The 17,901-nt window shown below is 48.8% G+C and overlaps 2 protein-coding genes across 2 annotated transcripts; one reads left to right on the plus strand and one right to left on the minus strand.

Moving 5' to 3' along the window:
- Positions 1 to 1,016: 1,016 nt before the first annotated feature.
- On the minus strand, positions 1,017 to 4,778 carry LOC120677492 (ribosome-recycling factor, chloroplastic-like). Its single transcript, XM_039958644.1, has 12 exons — positions 4,615 to 4,778; positions 3,868 to 3,982; positions 3,708 to 3,774; positions 3,521 to 3,616; positions 3,177 to 3,274; positions 2,980 to 3,091; positions 2,278 to 2,319; positions 2,034 to 2,090; positions 1,892 to 1,942; positions 1,704 to 1,760; positions 1,394 to 1,434; positions 1,017 to 1,298 (listed from the first exon to the last, which is right to left on the minus strand). Exons 1-11 carry the CDS (start codon positions 4,691 to 4,693, stop codon positions 1,417 to 1,419), a joined length of 792 nt encoding a protein of 263 aa, XP_039814578.1. The 5' UTR covers positions 4,694 to 4,778; the 3' UTR covers positions 1,017 to 1,298; positions 1,394 to 1,416.
- A 153-nt stretch (positions 4,779 to 4,931) lies between these two features.
- LOC120677493 lies at positions 4,932 to 14,198 on the plus strand. Its single transcript, XM_039958645.1, has 3 exons — positions 4,932 to 5,296; positions 6,532 to 6,646; positions 13,832 to 14,198. The coding sequence occupies exons 1-3, from the start codon at positions 5,054 to 5,056 to the stop codon at positions 13,903 to 13,905; spliced, it is 432 nt and encodes a 143-aa protein (XP_039814579.1). The 5' UTR covers positions 4,932 to 5,053; the 3' UTR covers positions 13,906 to 14,198.
- Positions 14,199 to 17,901: the final 3,703 nt, after the last annotated feature.

The following is a 17,901-nucleotide window of genomic DNA, read 5'->3' on the forward strand; positions in this document are numbered from 1 at the left end:
CGTTAGACTGGTGCCTCGGAGTTAGTCGGCTGATCCCCAGCTAGCGTCGGAGCGAGTGGGTATAGGTGTACAACCCCTGCAGGGTGAAAACTATACGTATAGCCGCGTACTCGGTCATGTACAACTCTAAATCTGGCCCCATATCGTAGGTAGATCCACATATATTATTCTACCTCCCTCTAGTCTAGTTTCCTGCTTGGATAACAGCTGAGGTGCGGGGAGAGGGAGTTTCCGCACCGAACCAGGGTTGGGATACTCGTAGAGGAAGATAGGAGACCGGGAGACCGGGTTGCCGGAGCTGCCCGCGTTTGAAGAAGTTTTGGATGACATATATATATATATATATATATATATATATATATATATATATATATATATATATATATATATATATTGCCGGGCTTGTACTTTGAGATTCGTATTACAATCCTTTGGATTATGTAATAAATAAATCCGTGTAATGATTTAATGTGAGATATGTCTGTGATATCTAATTGAAATGAATTCTGTATGTGATAGCTACTGATTCAGGGACTATCATGACGATACAGAGAGTCGGGTTCTCCTTTCGGAAATCCGGTTCGTTTCAGCCCCCCTCTCTCATCCCCGCTTCCCGCTCCAGCCCAGCCGGTTATTGCCATCCGAACAGGGCGCTACTCATGCTTGATCATTGCTCTGAAGCTAAATGGGTAGGTAATCAAGGTACATCCAGTTGTTCTCAAACAGGATTGCTCTGAGAAATTCTAGAATCAGTCCAAAATCAACAAAGGTGTCAGATATTTCGGTTCTTGTAATGTAATGGAATTTAGCTTTTATTTAAAAAACAAATCCAAACTATTTCGTTTTGCCAACACCCACGAACACTATGCAAATTAGCCCCAGGGCCATCCTGGGTCGAAATTCAATCGGGCCCAACCTCATCCCGGACGATCCAGCCACAATTCCCTACCTGCCCACGCGCACAATACAGCCCACCATCATATATAGTTAGGTACAAATTCATATGCACTTACACAGACATGGAACTATGCTGCGCAAAATTGTTTTGAGCCTCAGAATGTTCACAACAAAGACTTGAGAGTAGAACCAAACAATTCAGTCATTTGAGATTCAGATGGTGAGAAATATTGACAATGTAGTGGTCTGACCACCACTGTGATGTGATGAGAGCCTGCCTATTTACGAGCATTACAAAAAGAGAAGCACAGCAACAGCAACAGCAACATTGTCTGAACTTGCATCCAAAACGTTCCAGCAAAGCACCGACCCAGAACATGCATTCCCGCCGCAGCGCCAAGCTGCCAACCACAAGACAGCAATGCTTCAGAAAACATTGCCCGCAGATATTGACAATGCTGGTTTCGCATCATACTTCAAGGCAACAACAACTCACCAGTTATACTGTCAGCTTGAGATCTAAATTTTCATCAGTTCCTGAAAAAAAAATCAGACAATTCTGAATCACTTTCTGAGGTGCACTGCAATTAACAGACAACTCAAGAATACTGCAAGTCTGCAACATCTTATTCCAGCATCAAGTGTGCTCATTTCATTCAGAAGATCAATTCAATATATTAGCTTTTAGCCAAATGTAGCAATCACCAATCAGCCACAGCCAATCATATTGATTCAGCAGGAAACATAGAACCAGCAAACAGGAAGTCTTGGTTGACAAAAGGTCAATGAATAGATAAAAAGAGTACCTCTTCCTTCTGCTTTTGGATGGATTCTATCTTTTTCATGTACCCATCTGTGACTTTCTGCAGAATTTGCACAAGAAAGTTAGTCCCCACTGACTCAATCTAACGAATAAGCTTTCCAAGGTATGTCGACACATCATTGGGAATCTCAGTACAGCTACAGGAAGAAATATTTGAAAAAGTATCCTCACTTGTAGATCAGCTGACAAATCTTTCACGTTATCTTCAGAAAGCTTTTTTTCCTACATAAGTAAATGTAGTATATGAGTTTCATCACAAAGCTATGATAGCCGGATAGCCCATATAAACTAGTGCCAACTGAAAACAGCATACCTTCTGTAGTTTATCATAAGCTTTGATTGCATCTCTTCTTATGTTCCTTATAGCAACCTGCAAAAAAGAACAGTCATAGATATCACATTAGCTACTTATAATAATCCATACAGGATAACAAAACACATGATCTTTTATGGGTAGAAATATTGAAGTAAAAAATGCCCAAGGAAGAAGATAAAAAGGCAATATTTGAGGTGAAAACACGACGATAAAAGGTGAACAGACAAAACATGGATAATACCTTGCCATCTTCAGCTAACTTAGCTACAGTTTTTGCTAATTCCTGCAGAAAAATTAAGAATTTCAGAAGGGTACCATAGTGCTAAGAACTTTAGAATCAGTGGAAGACGTACAATTTTTACTATCCTAACATGAACATATGCCAAAAACCATGACAGACTATGGACTTGTAGGCCGTTTCTGCAGGCTACACATTTCTGGGCCAGGCCTAGTTGGTCCCTGAGATTTTTTTCCATTTTCCAAGCATAGGCAGGCCAGACTAAATTCACATAGGACTGGAAAATTTTATCAGCAAAAGTAATGGGGTGTGATCCCACAAGATTCATAGATAATTCAAAGTGTATAAAAGAGATCTTAGCTGTATATTTTGCAGACAAGCGGTATAGATAGAAGTTACTAAACAACTCATTACAATGAGCAGGACTTTATTTCAATTATCAAATGCAAAATATATTTCTTTGTTAACCAGCTTTACATATTTAACTGATAGTGTTTGCAGTTATTTTCAACACACCATATAGTCTTGAGACATATGGAATATATGGCAGCACTTGCAAGTGTTTTAATGAACCTGTAGTTTGCATGGTCAGCTACATTTTGTTTTGGTATGCACCGAGTTATCATTCTAAAATTTGCAGAAAAGATTTCCAGACAACATAGCAAGTGAAAAATGCAATGCATAGATGAATTTCCAAACACAAACCTTTCTGCGATCTGATGTCAGTGGTGGGACAGTTACTCGTATCACTTCTCCATCATTGCTTGGTGTTACACCAAGATTTGCAGCAACTATTGTTTTCTCAATAAGTTTGAGGCTACACAGCACATGGATGTGAAAACCTAAGCTGAAAACTCAACATTTTCTCTGCACTGGAAAGCTTAATTGGTTAAATAGCTTACCTTGACTTGTCATATGGCTGAATAAGAAGAGAAGTTGCATCTGGAGTGCTTATCTGTGCAATGCTCTTCAAGTTCACTGGAGTTCCATAGTACTCAACCTGTAAGAAACTCCCATTCAATCATCTCTTGCTAAAATCGGCTCAGGATTTTATGTTACAGTTACTGAGCTACGAAAACCACCATCTTGTACATTGTTGCAGCTAAGCAGGAAATCAAACAAAATAGTTTAATGCATGCAAAAGTGGAAAAGTCATGAAGGTGTGCTCAATACAGAGGAGCATATTTGATCATGCAACAGTTGGTACTCCATATGAGGAAAAAGGAACAAGGGCGAATCATCAAACCTCAATCCGGTCCAGCATTGCCGGGTTTGCACGCCCTGTCCTCACAGTGTTGAAGTTAGTTTGGACCGTTTCGATTGCTTTCTCCATCTTTTCTTTCTGAAAATACATACGAGCAGCTAGTTATAACTAGAGGAACAAAACCTGACCATACAAAAGGGCCTTTCAAATAGAGTCTACAATTACTCACAGCTTGCTCTTCAATGACAGATTTTTCTGCTTCAATTTCTTCGATAGTGGCATGCGTCAAAACTGCTCTGATAACATGAGAATCACAAGCTAATGAAGATTGATCCGATTATCTGAAGGTCCATAATATGGGGTAAATATTTATTTCTGTAACCACTCGCCTCTTGTCGGAGTGCTGAAGAACGAGAGGCCTGCCAACAAAGTCCACTTGTCCAGCCTGAAGTCTTGCAAAGTTCTTGGAGGAGTAAACCAATTGCTTTGGGAGACAACCACAGCCTGTGAAATATGACATTTGTTGTCAAGAGTTCGCCAGACTGTTGGTTTCATGTCACACTGTAAACTAAATATTTTGAGTACATGAGAGTTGAGTGCAGTAGCATCCTCTGCACACCAAACCTCAGAACATTTAGGGGAACTCCCAATCCCATCAAGAACAAATTCGATCAGCACTTGTTTCATTACTGGGTGGAAAAGCTTTGTGGGTGGCAATAAATGGCAGCATTATCCGGAAACCGGCTTAGCGTAGCAAGTATCAATTGGTCGGCAGCATTATCCCCGTAGCAGCCGGACGAGCATATCCTAAAAGCGAGAGTAGAAATAGAAATTCTGATCGTGCATTGGAGAACGGCAGGCAAGCAAATAACCTAGGCCTAGTGTCTGGGCCGCCTAGTGACTGGTTCGTCGCTGAAAATACTGTAAAAGCAAAGCATATCATAGCGTCACTCTCTGTGCTTATGAATCAAACGCTCGCGCGTGATATTCCGATCCCGCGTGACTTGAACACTGTCCCGTTCCGCGCTTGAAACGGATACCATTTGACACAAATTTTTCTGCTCGCTACAGCTGAATTGTGACTAGGCGCTCGAATTTCCGGTAGAGCGGGAGGCGGTTGGGGAGGAGGAGCGGACCTGGGCGCTCGGCGAGGCGGCGCGAGAGGGCGCGCAGCGGGGAGGAGGCCGCCGCGGGGGAGACGGCGTGGAGCGCCATGCGCGCAGCCGGTGACGGTGAGGGAGTGGAGTGGGAGGGAGCAGTAGTGGCCAAGCCAAGCCAAGCCGAAGCCGCCGCCAAGGGAAGAAGAGGACGGCGTGTGGATAAGATCATGGCCATATCCCCTCTGGTGGGCTGGATTTGAATCCAGCCCAGCCCGTCTCAGGGCTCGGCCCATTAAAGCCCACGGCCCGGCGGCCCACCAACCCGCCGCCTGCAACCGCATCGTCTCATCCATCCCATCACCACCACCGTCTCCTTCCTTCCTCCTCGCAGGCAGAGCCGAAAGCCGAGGGCGAAACCAATCGCGAAGGCGAAGCGAAGCCACCGCGAGAGGAGAGGGAGAGGAGGCGAGGAGGGATGGGGCGGAAGCGGAAGGAGCTGCTGTCGTCGGCGCCGTGGCGGACGGGGGAGGCCGCCGAGGACGAGGAGGCGGCCAGGCTCAGCCGCGAGGGGAAGGTCAGCGTCACCAACAACCCCGGCGAGACGGCCACCATGAACGTCCCCCGCAGCAGGCGCCAGGACCTCGACCTCACTGTTGACGACTTCGACGAGGAGGAGATCGACCCCGAGCTGCGCTACTCCTTCCAGCGGAACAGCAGGGTATATTTGTTACCCTCCCCTCCCCTCCTCTCCTCTCCCCACCCGCCCATCGCTTCCAATCTTCTTCTTCCTTTTCTTTTCCAATTCCCCCCCATTCCTCCTCCATATGTGTATGCAACTATGTGTGCTCTAGGTATTCGATGGATTGTTAGCTTGCTTTAGGTTGCATTTGTAGTGGAATTACTATCGTCACCCAGCCCAGGAACAATTGCCAAGTTCAGAATCCTTAAGGTGTGTTACGCACAAGTCTTCTTTGTGTTTTCGAAAATTTTATTGGATTGAACTGTATGGTCTCAAAAAGAAACAGGATTGTGCTTAGTCGTGACCCTCACGCTGCTAACCATAAGAATGGAAAAGAAAAGATGCACTGGATTATCATTATCAAGAATAGCATCGCAAGCTTGTAAATTGCAGCTGTGTAAGAAATCATATGTGCTTGCATACCTCATAGGGTTTGATGCCGTGCCACAGTTCCACCTCTATACAAGTACATGAATATTGTTTTTGTCAAGTTAGTGCTGCGCTGAATTTACTGTCATAGTTATAGCAGGCGCTTTAACTTTACTACTATACTCACTGCCAGCAATGGAGACAATTCTCCGAATGAAAAGGTTGTGCTTGTCATGCTCCACTGGTGTGGTATTGTTTGCAGTTAAATCAGGCACTTGTGCTGATTTTGTTCATCACAGTAACATCCAACCACCTTGCTACCTGCACCATCCCACCATCAGAACCTGAAATAAGGCATATTGTTTCTTCCTGGTCATGTCTACTTTTACACGCTCGTGCGTGAATGGAGCAAACACTGTGAGCACTATCAGGACCTGAAAGTAATGACACAGCTTAGGCATCTGACACTGTGTGTGATGTCTAGGTTTTATAACCTAAAATCTGTACTCGGTTGATAGCTCAATGGCACCGCTTTGTCCAGTACATCGTGCCACTACTTTCAGCTTTTCAAAATCTATGATGTTCTCTCCCATTTTTTTTTACTCAACTGTGTGAACAGCATGATCGTAGTCCACTGCCCTGCTTTGTTTTATTTGGATATGGACATCAAACCAGGACAAATAGATAAGCAAAAAAAAGTGGACAATACCCCTGTTTTGAAGCCTTTTACTTCTATTTACTGGATTATTATTCTATAGAAAATTTGATTCTTGATTGGTATTCCATGCATTGAATATTTATTTGTTGTTGCTTAATATTTTGACATCAAACTGGATGTTTTGCAGTTTTTGAAGAGAGTTTTTAGTGTGGATACACTTGTCAAGCCTCTTCCTCCTGTAATGGCATACAGTGTATCTCGTAATGTAAACTTTTTCTTCAGGATCTTCACACAGTTCTGGGGTAAGCTATGTTGATAGAAGATCATATTGTGTGTTGGCAATAGTTTCGCTCTTCTGATCTTTATTCAGCCTGTTTTTCTATTTGTGTCATTGTAATAACTTAGTTCCCTTTTGCTTGCATTAATGTTTGTAATTAAGAGTAAGGGGTTGATACCTTGCTCTGCGTACGAACAATAGCCCTCGTATACACGGAGCTGAGTGCATCTTGTAATATCTGCACTGTGAAGAGTAATCCACTTCATAGTGCCCAAATGCTGGTTCTTTTTCCTAGTCTCTATTGATAGATAATTACCCATGCTCATGTTTGCTTTTTCATGCCTAGTAGTAGTAGCACTAGCTTGTACTCAGTCAAGCCTGTCATTTACTCTTGGGCGGCAAAGGACTGTTGTCCAACAACTGAGTGTAGCAGAGATGCGGATGTTGCGGTGGTTTTGCGGGCACACAAGGAGGGATAGAGTCCGGAACGAAGTTATTCGGGATAGGGTCGGGGTGGCACCAATTGAGGAGAAACTTACCCAGCATTGGCTGAGATGGTTTGGACATGTCCAGCGAAGGCCTCCTGAGGCGCCGGTGCGTAATGAGGTTCTTGAGCGGGTCGATAATGTAAAGAGGGGTAGAGGTAGACCTAAACTGACGTGGGATGAGTCGGTTAAGAGATACCTTAAGGATTAGAATATCTCTAAAGAGATAGCTTTGAATAGGAGCGCTTGGAGACTAGCTATCAATATGCCTGAACCTTGAACTTATTTCTTTCGGGTTTCATCTCTAGCCTACCCCAACTTGCTTGGGAAAAAAGGCTATGTTGTTGTTGTTGTTGGCAAATGACTGTTGTGCATAGTAGCCGCTGCAAGTTGCAGCATGGTAGCAGTAGATGGCTGTACATGTAATAGTCATGGCTGCATTGTACTGTAGAGCTATGCCTTGTAAATTCTCACTTTGACCGGTGTGTCTATAAAGAGGAGAATAGCTGTAGCTCAGAGTCTTAAGCAGCTCCACTTCATGTGCTCTTCCTGAATCTTTCTTCTTCCTCTCATCTTCTTCCTCCACCTGCAAGCAAGAGGGTGTTGTGTGTGTGTGAGGGAGTGCCAACAAGTGGTATCAGAGCTTGAGTGTTCGAGCTTGGTGGCCATGGCTTCCCTGGATCGTGAGCATGGGCGCGGGCATTCTCAGGAGCATGGCCGTGGGCGCCAGACGACGTACGTCGTGAAGAAGACGGTGCGTGACGTCGGCGGCGCGCAGTACCCCATGCTCACTCGCACGAACTACGTCGAGTGGGTGGTGCTGATGAAGGTGATGCTCAAGGCGAGGCGCCTGTGGGCGGCGGTGACCGTGGGCACCGCTGACGAAGAAGACGACCAGTGGGCCATGGAGGCCATCCTCAAGTCCGTGCCGGCAGAGTACGTCGTCCCGCTCGGTGCCAAGGACTCCGCCAAGGAGGCGTGGGAAAGCCTGGAGACGATGCGGCTGGGCGGCGACTGCGTGCGCAAGGCGAAGGCGCAGCAGCTCAAGCGGGAGTACGAGGCGATTGCGTTCCGTGATGGAGAGGCCATCGAGGACTTCGCGCTGCGGCTCACCTCATTAGTAAGCCAGCTAGCGCAGGTTGGCGTCGACATCGGAGAGGAGGAAGCGGTGGCCAAGTACCTGCGGGTCGTGCCGCCCCGGTTCGCGCAGATTGCGCTCTCAATCGAGACGCTGCTCGACATGAGCACGCTCTCGATCGAGGACGTCACCGGGCGGCTCAAGGCGGTCGAGGACCGCGCGGAGGCCCCCGCCCGCACGATTGCCGGCGGCCAGCTACTGCTCACGGAGGAGCAGTGGGCAGCGCGCCTGCGCGAGAGGAAGCAGGGGGAGGGCTCCTCTGTTTCGTGCAGCGGCGGCGGAGGCGGCGCGCGCGTTAGGCGGCGCGGCAAGCCACGGCGGAAGGCGCCGGCAAGGAAGGCGGAGATCGTGCCGCCGACAAGGATCGTTGCCGCAATTGCGGTAAGATCGGGCACTGGGCCCGCGACTGCAAGGAGCCGCGGCGCCAGGAGCGGGCGCACCTCGCCCAGGATGACGAGGAAGAGCCTGCACTGCTCATGGCGCAGGTTTGCGCCATCAACACCGAGGCAGAGGACCGCGGCGGGCGCGTCGAGCTCGACGAGCCGCGCGCGCGGGTCAACCTCGGGCGAGCAGAGGAGGAGGCAGAGGAGCTGTGGTACCTCGACACCGGCGCGAGCAACCACATGACCGGGAACTGCGCGGCCTTCTCCGAGCTCGACACCGGAGTCGTCGGCACCGTGAAGTTCGGGGACAACTCCGGCGTCGACATCCAGGGGCGCGGCACGATCGTGTTCCAGTGCAAGAATGGCGAGCACAATGCGCTGACGGATGTGTACTACATCCCCAAGCTCCGGAGCAACATCGTCAGCATTGGCTAGCTCGACGAGCGAGGCTGCCAGGTGCTGATCAACGGCGGCGTGCTCCGGATCAGGGACCGCGAGCGGAAGCTGCTCGCCAAGGTCGAGCGCGGCAGGAATCACCTCTACACCTTGGCGCTGCGCATTGCTCGCCCGGTGTGCTTGGCGGCAAGGTGCGACGATGCGGCGTGGCGATGGTACGCGCGCTTCGGCCATTTGAGCTTCGATGCTCTAGCCAGGATGGCGCGGCAAGGCATGGTGCGAGGGCTGCCACTGATCGAGCATGCCGGCAAGCTGTGCGACAGCTGCCTTGCCGGGAAGCAGAGGAGGCTGCCGTTCCCCAAGAAGGCGAGCTACCGCGCTGGCGACACCCTCGAGCTCGTCCACGGCGACCTCTGCGGGCCAATCATGCCGGCAACGCACGGCGGACGACGCTATTTCCTGCTCCTGGTGGACGACTGCAGCCGCTACATGTGGCTGCACCTGCTGTCGAGCAAGGACAAGGCGCCAGCGGTGATCAAGGAGTTCCAGGCGCAGGTGGAGACGGAGACGGGGAAGAAGCTACGCGTGCTGCGGACGGATCGCGGCGGCGAGTTCACCTCGGTCGAGTTCGGCCTCTACTACGCGGGACAGGGCGTTGAACGCCACCTCACGGCGCCATACTCGCCGCAGCAGAACGGCGTCATGGAGAGGAGGAATCAGACGGTGGTCGGCATGGCTAGGAGCATGCTGAAGGCCAAGAAGATGCCGGCGGCGTTCTGGGGCGAGGCGGTGAACATGGCGGTGTTCATCCTGAACCGCGCGCCCACCAAGAGCCTGAAGGGCACGAGGCCATTCGAGGCTTGGCACGGGAGGAAGCCGGACGTGTCCTTCCTCAGGACATTCGGCTGCGTCGGGCACGTGAAGAAGACGAAGCCCAACCTCGCCAAGCTGGAAGACAGGAGCACTCCCATGGTGTTCCTAGGGTACGAGCGCGGGAGCAAGGCTTATCGGCTCTACGACCCGGCCAGCAGTAAGGTGGTCGTGTCCCGCGACGTCGTCTTCGACGAGGCGGCGTGCTGGGGCTGGGAGTCCGGCGATGGGGAAGCGACGCCAGGCGGCCTGAGCAGCTCTTTCACCGGCGAGTACATGGTGTACTCCGGTGCGGGGGGCTGGCTCACGACGAAGGGGAAGCAACACCCTCGAGCGAGTCGCAGGGGACACCCTCGAGTGCGACATAGGGGGCACCCTCGAGCGATTCGCAGGGGACACCCTCGAGAGCGGCACATGGGGCACCCTCGAGCGAGTCGCAGGGGACACACTCGAGTGCGACACAGGGGGCACCCTCGAGCGAGGCGCAGGGGGCACCCTCGAGAGCGGCACAGGTGACACCCTCGAGCGAGGCGCAGGTGACACCCTCGAGAGCGGGGCAGGTGACTCCGATCTCCGCCGCAACGAGCACCGTTTCGTCGATTCGCTTCGTCACGCCTCCGTCGAGCGCCTCCCCGAACATCGACGCCGATTACTCCGGCGAGCCACTCCGATTCCTTCTGGTGGATGACATCGTTGGCATGGGGAGTCCGCCCGGGCAGGCGGCCCATGTGCTGGACGACCTCGAGCTGCATCTGGGCAGCGCAGAGGAGCCACCAAACTTCGCCGCAGCAGAACAGGAGGCACGCTGGCGGGCGGCGATGCTGGAGGAGATGGCGGCGGTGGAGGAGAACCGCACGTGGGAGCTGGTGGATCTGCCGGCCGGTTGCCGGCCAATTGGGCTCAAGTGGGTGTTCAAGGTGAAGCGGAACGAGCGCGGCGAGGTGGTGCGGCACAAGGCACGGCTCGTTGCCAAGGGATTCGTGCAGCGCGAGGGCATCGACTTCGAGGAAGTCTTTGCGCCGGTGGCGCACATGGAGTCCGTGCGCTTGCTGTTGGCGCTGGCGGCGGTGAGGTGCTGGAAGGTCCATCACCTGGACGTGAAATCGACATTCCTCAACGGAGAGCTCACCGAGGAGGTGTACGTGCAGGAGCCGCCGGGATTTGTCATCGCCGGCGAGGAGCACAGGGTGCTCCGCCTGCGCAAGGCCCTGTATGGGCTGCGTCAGGCACCGCGCGCGTGGAACATCAAGCTCAACGCCAGCCTCGCGTCGCTCGGCTTCACCAAGTGCGCCACCGAGCACGCCCTCTACACACGGCGGTCGAAGGGAGGCCTGGTGATCGTCGGCGTGTACGCGACGACCTCATCGTCACCGGAACTGAGCAGCGGGACATCGACACGTTCAAGGAGAAGATGAAGTCGATGTTCCGCATGTCAGACCTCGGTCTGCTCACCTACTACCTCGGCATTGAGGTGGAGCAGACCGGGAATGCCATCACGCTCCGCCAGAGCGCATACGCGAGGAAGCTGCTGGAGCGGAGCGGATTGGGCGAGTGCAGGGCGTGCCAGACGCCCATGGAGGAGAAGGTGAAGCTGTCAAAGGACAGCACTGCCCCCTTGGTGGACGCCACGAGCTACCGGAGCATCGTCGGCGCACTACGTTACCTCACGCACACGCGGCCGGACATTGGGTTCGCCGTGGGGTACGTGCATAGTTCCGCTAGGCGGCGCCTAGGCGGCGATTAGGCGCGATTAGGCGCTAATCGGAGGGGCACCGCGTCGATTTGGGGCTAGGCGAGCTCCTAGGCAGAGGAGCGTCCGGCGGAGGTGGCGGAGGCGCTTCGGATGCGCGAGCGTGGGCGACGGCGGGCGCGCAGAGGAGGGAGAGATGCCGGAGAGGGAGAGCGCCGGCGACGGCGGGCGCGCAGAGGAGGGAGAGCGCCGGCGACGGCGGGCGCGCAGAGGAGGAAGAGCGCCGGCGACGGCGGGCACGCAGAGGAGGAAGAGCGCCGGCGCCGGCGGGCACGCAGAGGAGGGAGAGCGCCGGCGACGGCGGGCGCGCAGAGGAGGGAGAGCGCCGGCGACGGCGGGCGCGCAGAGGAGGAAGAGTGCGGGCGACGGCGGGCGCGCTGAGGACGGGCGTGAGGGTGCGGCTGGAAGCAGAGTGGATGGATAAGGAGTCCGAGTGGGAGATGGGCTGGGCCCTTGCTTCTTGGGCCTTTCTATCTATCTAGACCAGTCTTTCTATCTATTTAGGCTCACTATTTAGCTGTTTATTTTTATCTTTGGATAATATGTGAATATTAGTATATATACAAAACGCCTAGAAAAACGCCTAGCACCGCCTAGGGCCGAGTACTCCCGACTAGGCGCTAGGCAGTGGGTCAGCGCCTAGATTCCGCCTAGCGCCTAGCTGAACTTTGGGTACGTGAGCCGGTTCATGGCGGAGCCGCGGGAGGATCACCTCGCCGCGGTCAAGCATCTGCTCCGCTATGTGGCAGGGACGCGCGACTACGGGCTCGTCTACCCAAGGAGGAGCAGAGGAGAGCTGGAGCTGATTGGGTTCAGCAACAGCGACATGGCGGGCGACGTTGATGGACGAAAGAGCACGACTGGTGTGCTCTTCTTCCTTGGAGCGTGCCCGATCTCCTGGCAATCGATGAAACAGAAGGTCGTTGCGCTGAGCACTTGCGAGGCAGAGTACATTGCGGCGGCGACGGCATCGCCTTCGCCTTAGCAAAGAACCCCGTCCACCACGACCGGAGCAAGCACATCGACACCAAGTATCACTTCATCCGTGATTGCGTCGATGGTGGACAGATCAGGCTCGAGTATGTCGAGACAGCTCGACAGCTCGGGGACATCCTCACCAAACCACTTGGGCGCATTCAACTCACAGAGTTGAGGACCAAGATTGGAGTTGAGGAGATCAAGCAAGAGCAGTGCAATTAGGGGAAGAATTGATAGATAATTACCCATGCTCATACTTGCTTTTTCATGCCTAGTAGTAGTAACAGCACTAGCTTGTACTCAGTCAAGCCTGCCATTTACTTTTGGGCGGCAAAAGACTGTTGTGCATAGTAGCCGCTGCAAGTTGCAGCATGGTAGCAGTAGATGGCTGTACATGTAATAATCATGGCTGCATTGTACTGTAGAGCCATGCCTTGTAAATTCTCACTTTGACCGGTGTGTCTTTAAAGAGGAGAGCAGCTGCAGCTCAGAGTCTTAAGCAGCTCCACTTCGTGTGCTCTTCCTGAGTCCTTCTTCTTCCTCTCATCTTCTTCCTCCACCTGCAAGCAAGAGAGTGTTGTGTGTGTGTGAGGGAGTGCCAACATCTATTACCTAAAACATTGGAGTTGGTGGTATGATGGTGTGCCTGCCATCACCACCACTCTGCCCCTATTATTTACTCACCTAAGCCCCTAAGTCTGGTTATGAGGAAATTACTCACTATCTTATTTCATCTTCACATTGCCGTAATTATCTAAATGTTTAGTAATTTTTTTCATTTGTCTTGCCTCTATGACACCTTTTGCACATGACTGTGCACCCACGTGTATTTTATGATTTGTTGTGCCACTGCAACGCACAAGCAATTTTGATATTGAACAATAGCAATAGAGTTGAACTAAATTCAAGCCAGTATTCATGTGATAAATTTTATTGATGTCCTTATCTGAACCTTAGAATAGCAATAGAGTTGAACTAAATTCAAGCCAGTACTTCTTGTGATAAATTTTATTGATGTCCTTATCTGAACCTTAGGGAAAAAGGCCTGCTAAATAGCATCAATGTTTGTTAATTTCACTGGATCATTGTTCTTAGGTCAATGAAACTAGCTAACTTATGTGATGTTCCTTCAACTTGTGTCTGAGCTCAAATTAGACACCATCGTTTTTTTTCCCTGTTATGACTAAACCCTTTGCTGGATATCTTGCAGACGAAGAAGGAATTGCCAACGCACAGAAGTCCCTTGGACTGGGGAATGATGATGGTTCCCGCCGAATGCGCTAATTGTAGTCAAACAAAGTTTCTGTACTGAGCTCAGAAGTCAGAACTCTTTGTCCTAGACCCTGGAGATCTGTTATATATGCTTCAAAAGACAGCTGTGGCGCTTCTTAAGTTTGGATTATAATTTTGTTTATTTTAGTGTTTCTTTGATGTATTTTCTGCTAGTAAAACTGGTTGTACCATATGTTCAGATTCAACATCTTGTACTAACGTTTCTATTTGATCTCAGAACAAGATTGAGTGAAATGTGGGTCAGTTCCACATCTTGAATCAAATCTACCAATGCCTCATCACAGCTACCAATTCATGTCAATGGCCATTGTGGTACAATGTCTGATGCATGCAGTCATGAACAATTTAACATGTCGAGCACGAGAATGGTAAAAAGTAAAAAACGGGAGTTTTACCATGCTTGCTTCTGAGCATTTGTTAGACTAATAATTCTAGAGCTTCATTACTCACCCAAAGTAGAGAACGGACACATGAAATTCTAAAGCCAATGGAATGCAATACCTGTTCATGCTCATAAACTATATCCAGTTCAACATTTCTCTTTATACTAGTCAAAAACAAAAGAGCATATCTTTTTTTTTTCCTTTCTTTTTCTTCAAAAAAAGAGAAGAGGAACAAATCAAGTTGTGCACATTTGTTGGACCAGGAAGACTCCCCTATTCGGAACAAATAAACTACACGCATATAGCTCTAGCTAGGGATCATATCTACCAATCATCTCCGTTTGTTCATGCTGCATATACACGATGGGATTTTATTTGATTTGCCCAGTTGTATTGCATTGTACTAACAGACCCTGCAACTTAACAGGCTCTGCATTGGCTGCTTTTGGTGTTCCAAGATTCAGAGCCAAAGGGAGTGGTCCTGGACGCCTTGCTGCTCGCTGCCTTTGCATCCTGTAAAGCCCTGCCGTGTAAGCCCTACCGTCTTTATTTCTTTCCAGCGGCAGCAATTCTCTTCTTGCAGGGGTACTCGTTGTCACTTCTTGTACTTCATAACACAGAGAATCAAAGTTCAGTGTACCATGGCAGACATGAGCAAGTGCTCGGTCACATTGCTCAGCATTCTGCCGCTAATATATGATGGCAAGTTCTCTATTTGTCGAGTGAGATTAGGCTAGGCAAGATGCATAGGCTATGATAAGCTTACATTTTTAGTGTGCTTTCGATCTACTGTACTTGCGGCTCATCCGTCCATTCTTTGCCTTTGTTCAGAAAACATATAGAGTTGACAAGGTCAAGGGAGAGCCTGTAATACAAAAATTTAGTTGGAGTAGTATAGAGGATCACCATAGTTACATTTTCAGTATGTTTCGGTAAGTCATATCTATTGAAGTTCAAGAAAAAACAAGAGGAAGAGGTCATAGGTTGTGTTTATAAATGGATATGGATTTATTACCGAACAACGACTTCTTGAGAGCAAAGAGATTTTCGAGTAGGAGCTAGCTCCAATGGTTGTTGAGCGCAAAGAGTGATAGTCACAAATGTGAGAATAAAAAGGGGAGTAAAGTTTCCATTTTTTTTGGTGATATTGCTTCATGAGATGCCCTTTATATTAGAAGCCTCCAAACTATAAGAATCTTGGAGGAATTTGTTAAATGGATTAATTCATGCAGCTAGGCATCTCAGTTATGAAAGGAGCACTAATGTGGTTGTTATGATTAACACAGATATATAATATATGATACAACTAGCTTTCCCACCGAATGTAGAATAGATATAACAGCATTCTGTAGCCATGAAGCCGTGAACTCTGCTTTTAGGATATATGTAATAGATTTGCAGCCTGCTTTAATCTGATGATGTTACATAATATGATTGGCTGGAGTTTACTCTTGATTCTCTTTTGCAGTTTCATGTATAGTAAGACTGATTTTAATACCTAGCAGTGTGAAGAGGACTATCCTTGTAGACAGCCAGTGCTATATTCCATGACTGACTAATTTGTTGAAACAAAAAGGAAGAGAGAATCCTTTATTAAATATAAAGGCAAAATCTTTTATTTCAGGAGGTAGCTTTACAACTTTACAATCTCAGCCACCTCGCGTGTTTTTGACAAAATGCACTTTACTTCAAGTTCAATATAATCCAAATATATTCCTCCAAACAATCTTGTTCTTGGTGACTCCAGTTATATATGCATTTGGAGCCATATTAGATAAGCTTGTTTGATATTATGTATTTTAACATAAACAAGTTATTAAGTTTACCTTGCAACAACCACTGAATAATGCCAAGGAACAATGGAGAAGAACAAGCTAGAACAATAACATATCCTTGGCTAGCTAGGACGATCGAAGATCTTTCGCTGCAGCATGAACATGCTATGCTGATGGATAGAGAGCATTGAAAAACAGCGAGCATCTAAAAGGTCTCAAGTGTCACAGGCCAAATATGCATGGAGATGACAACAATGTTTCTTTTAAGAATGTCCAATGAGTGGGGCTGGTGAGCCCGAGTGGCTCCTGGAGCCAGCCCCCAGGCCGGCGACCGGGGTTCGATCCCCCGCGTTGGCACCGGGGAGGCCCTCTGTTACCTCTCCTAGTGAAAAAAAAAAGAATGTCCAATGAGCACTCACTCACTCCCCTTTGGGTTGCTTTGCTTCCATTAGGCCAAAAGCCAACTGGAATCAGTTCATGCTTTATGCCCTAAAGCACTAGCTAGATAGCATCTATTACTACGAAGCATCCCACAAGGAGATGTCTCCACTTCTGCAATGGCACCAGGTGGCACACTCTCCAGACTGCAGCATATTTTAGTGATGAATGTGGACTGACATCTAGATTTATGCAGGTTTCTTGTGATTTTTGTGTGCTTCCATAAGTTCTGGTGAATTTCAGGGACTCTCTGGTCTCTACACATCAGATCAATTAATCGCTGTTGTAAAGGAGAAAACCTAGTCTTCTGCGTATCTGAAGAAACTGAAAGCTGCACCTTATTCATTGATACCTTTTTTGTGATTCCTGATGACTCATCAACATTTCCTCATCCCAGCTAAACCCTTGTCATCAATTTTAGAGTCAATTATATATTTTTTCAGTGAGAAGTACAGATTGTAGATTGGTATAGCATTTAGAACTACTTTACGTTCACGTTACAATGTATGTTTTTGAACTCATTATTTAGTATCTGCACATCAGATCAATTAGCTACTGTTATAAATGGAAGAGGAAGAGAAACCAGTCTTCTGTGTACCTGAAACTGAAAGCTGCACGAAATTCAGAAGCATTTTTTGTGATATCTGATTCATCTTAAAGACTGTGCTTCTCAAGTTGGATCATGAAAATCGAAACAAATGAAAGTTGAAACCCAGATTTATCCACATCTCCTTGGATACCTAAATACTAGCAAAGATGACTTTAAGGAAACATTTGTCATTTATCTTTCGCGCAAATTGTATGTTAGTATAACCTATATATCTGCTTTATGTTCATGTCAGGATGTATTTTATGCGAGGAAACATCGTTTTCATGAACAAGGCACTCTCTTTTCACATAATGCAGGCTTCAAGTTCTCGAGAGAAAAAAATGGGCTGGCTTCCGCTCGATGTATTCTTGAGCCCACTCTCTCTAGTAAAGCCAATTTTCTGTGGGCCAGAAAATTTTGCAGAGGCGATGGAGATGCAAATTCTTCCAAGGAGAGAGCACTGAGAAGGCTGGGATTTTAAAATGAAAATGGCCAGGGAATCCTTTTGGGCACTGCAAATTGTTGGGTAGAGATGCCCCGTCCAACAAAAGAGAGTGAAAGGAAGGGTTGTTGACGTGACACCAAATTGCTGGGCATCCGGTTTTCGATGAACCCTAGCAAAGCTAGCCATCTTTCTAACACGACATATAGTCGTAAAGCAAGATGAGGAGGGAATTCGTAGCGCCATTAGCCACCAAAACCCTAGTGGCGCAAAAAGGCCAGCGGAATTCAGAAAGAGCCGGTTCTGTAGAGCTAGATCAAAATAAAACTGTGAAACAGATTTCTTGGAGCTGGAACTCGA

This window comes from Panicum virgatum, chromosome 6N, assembly GCF_016808335.1.
Source record: "Panicum virgatum strain AP13 chromosome 6N, P.virgatum_v5, whole genome shotgun sequence".
Lineage (NCBI taxonomy): Eukaryota > Viridiplantae > Streptophyta > Magnoliopsida > Poales > Poaceae > Panicum > Panicum virgatum.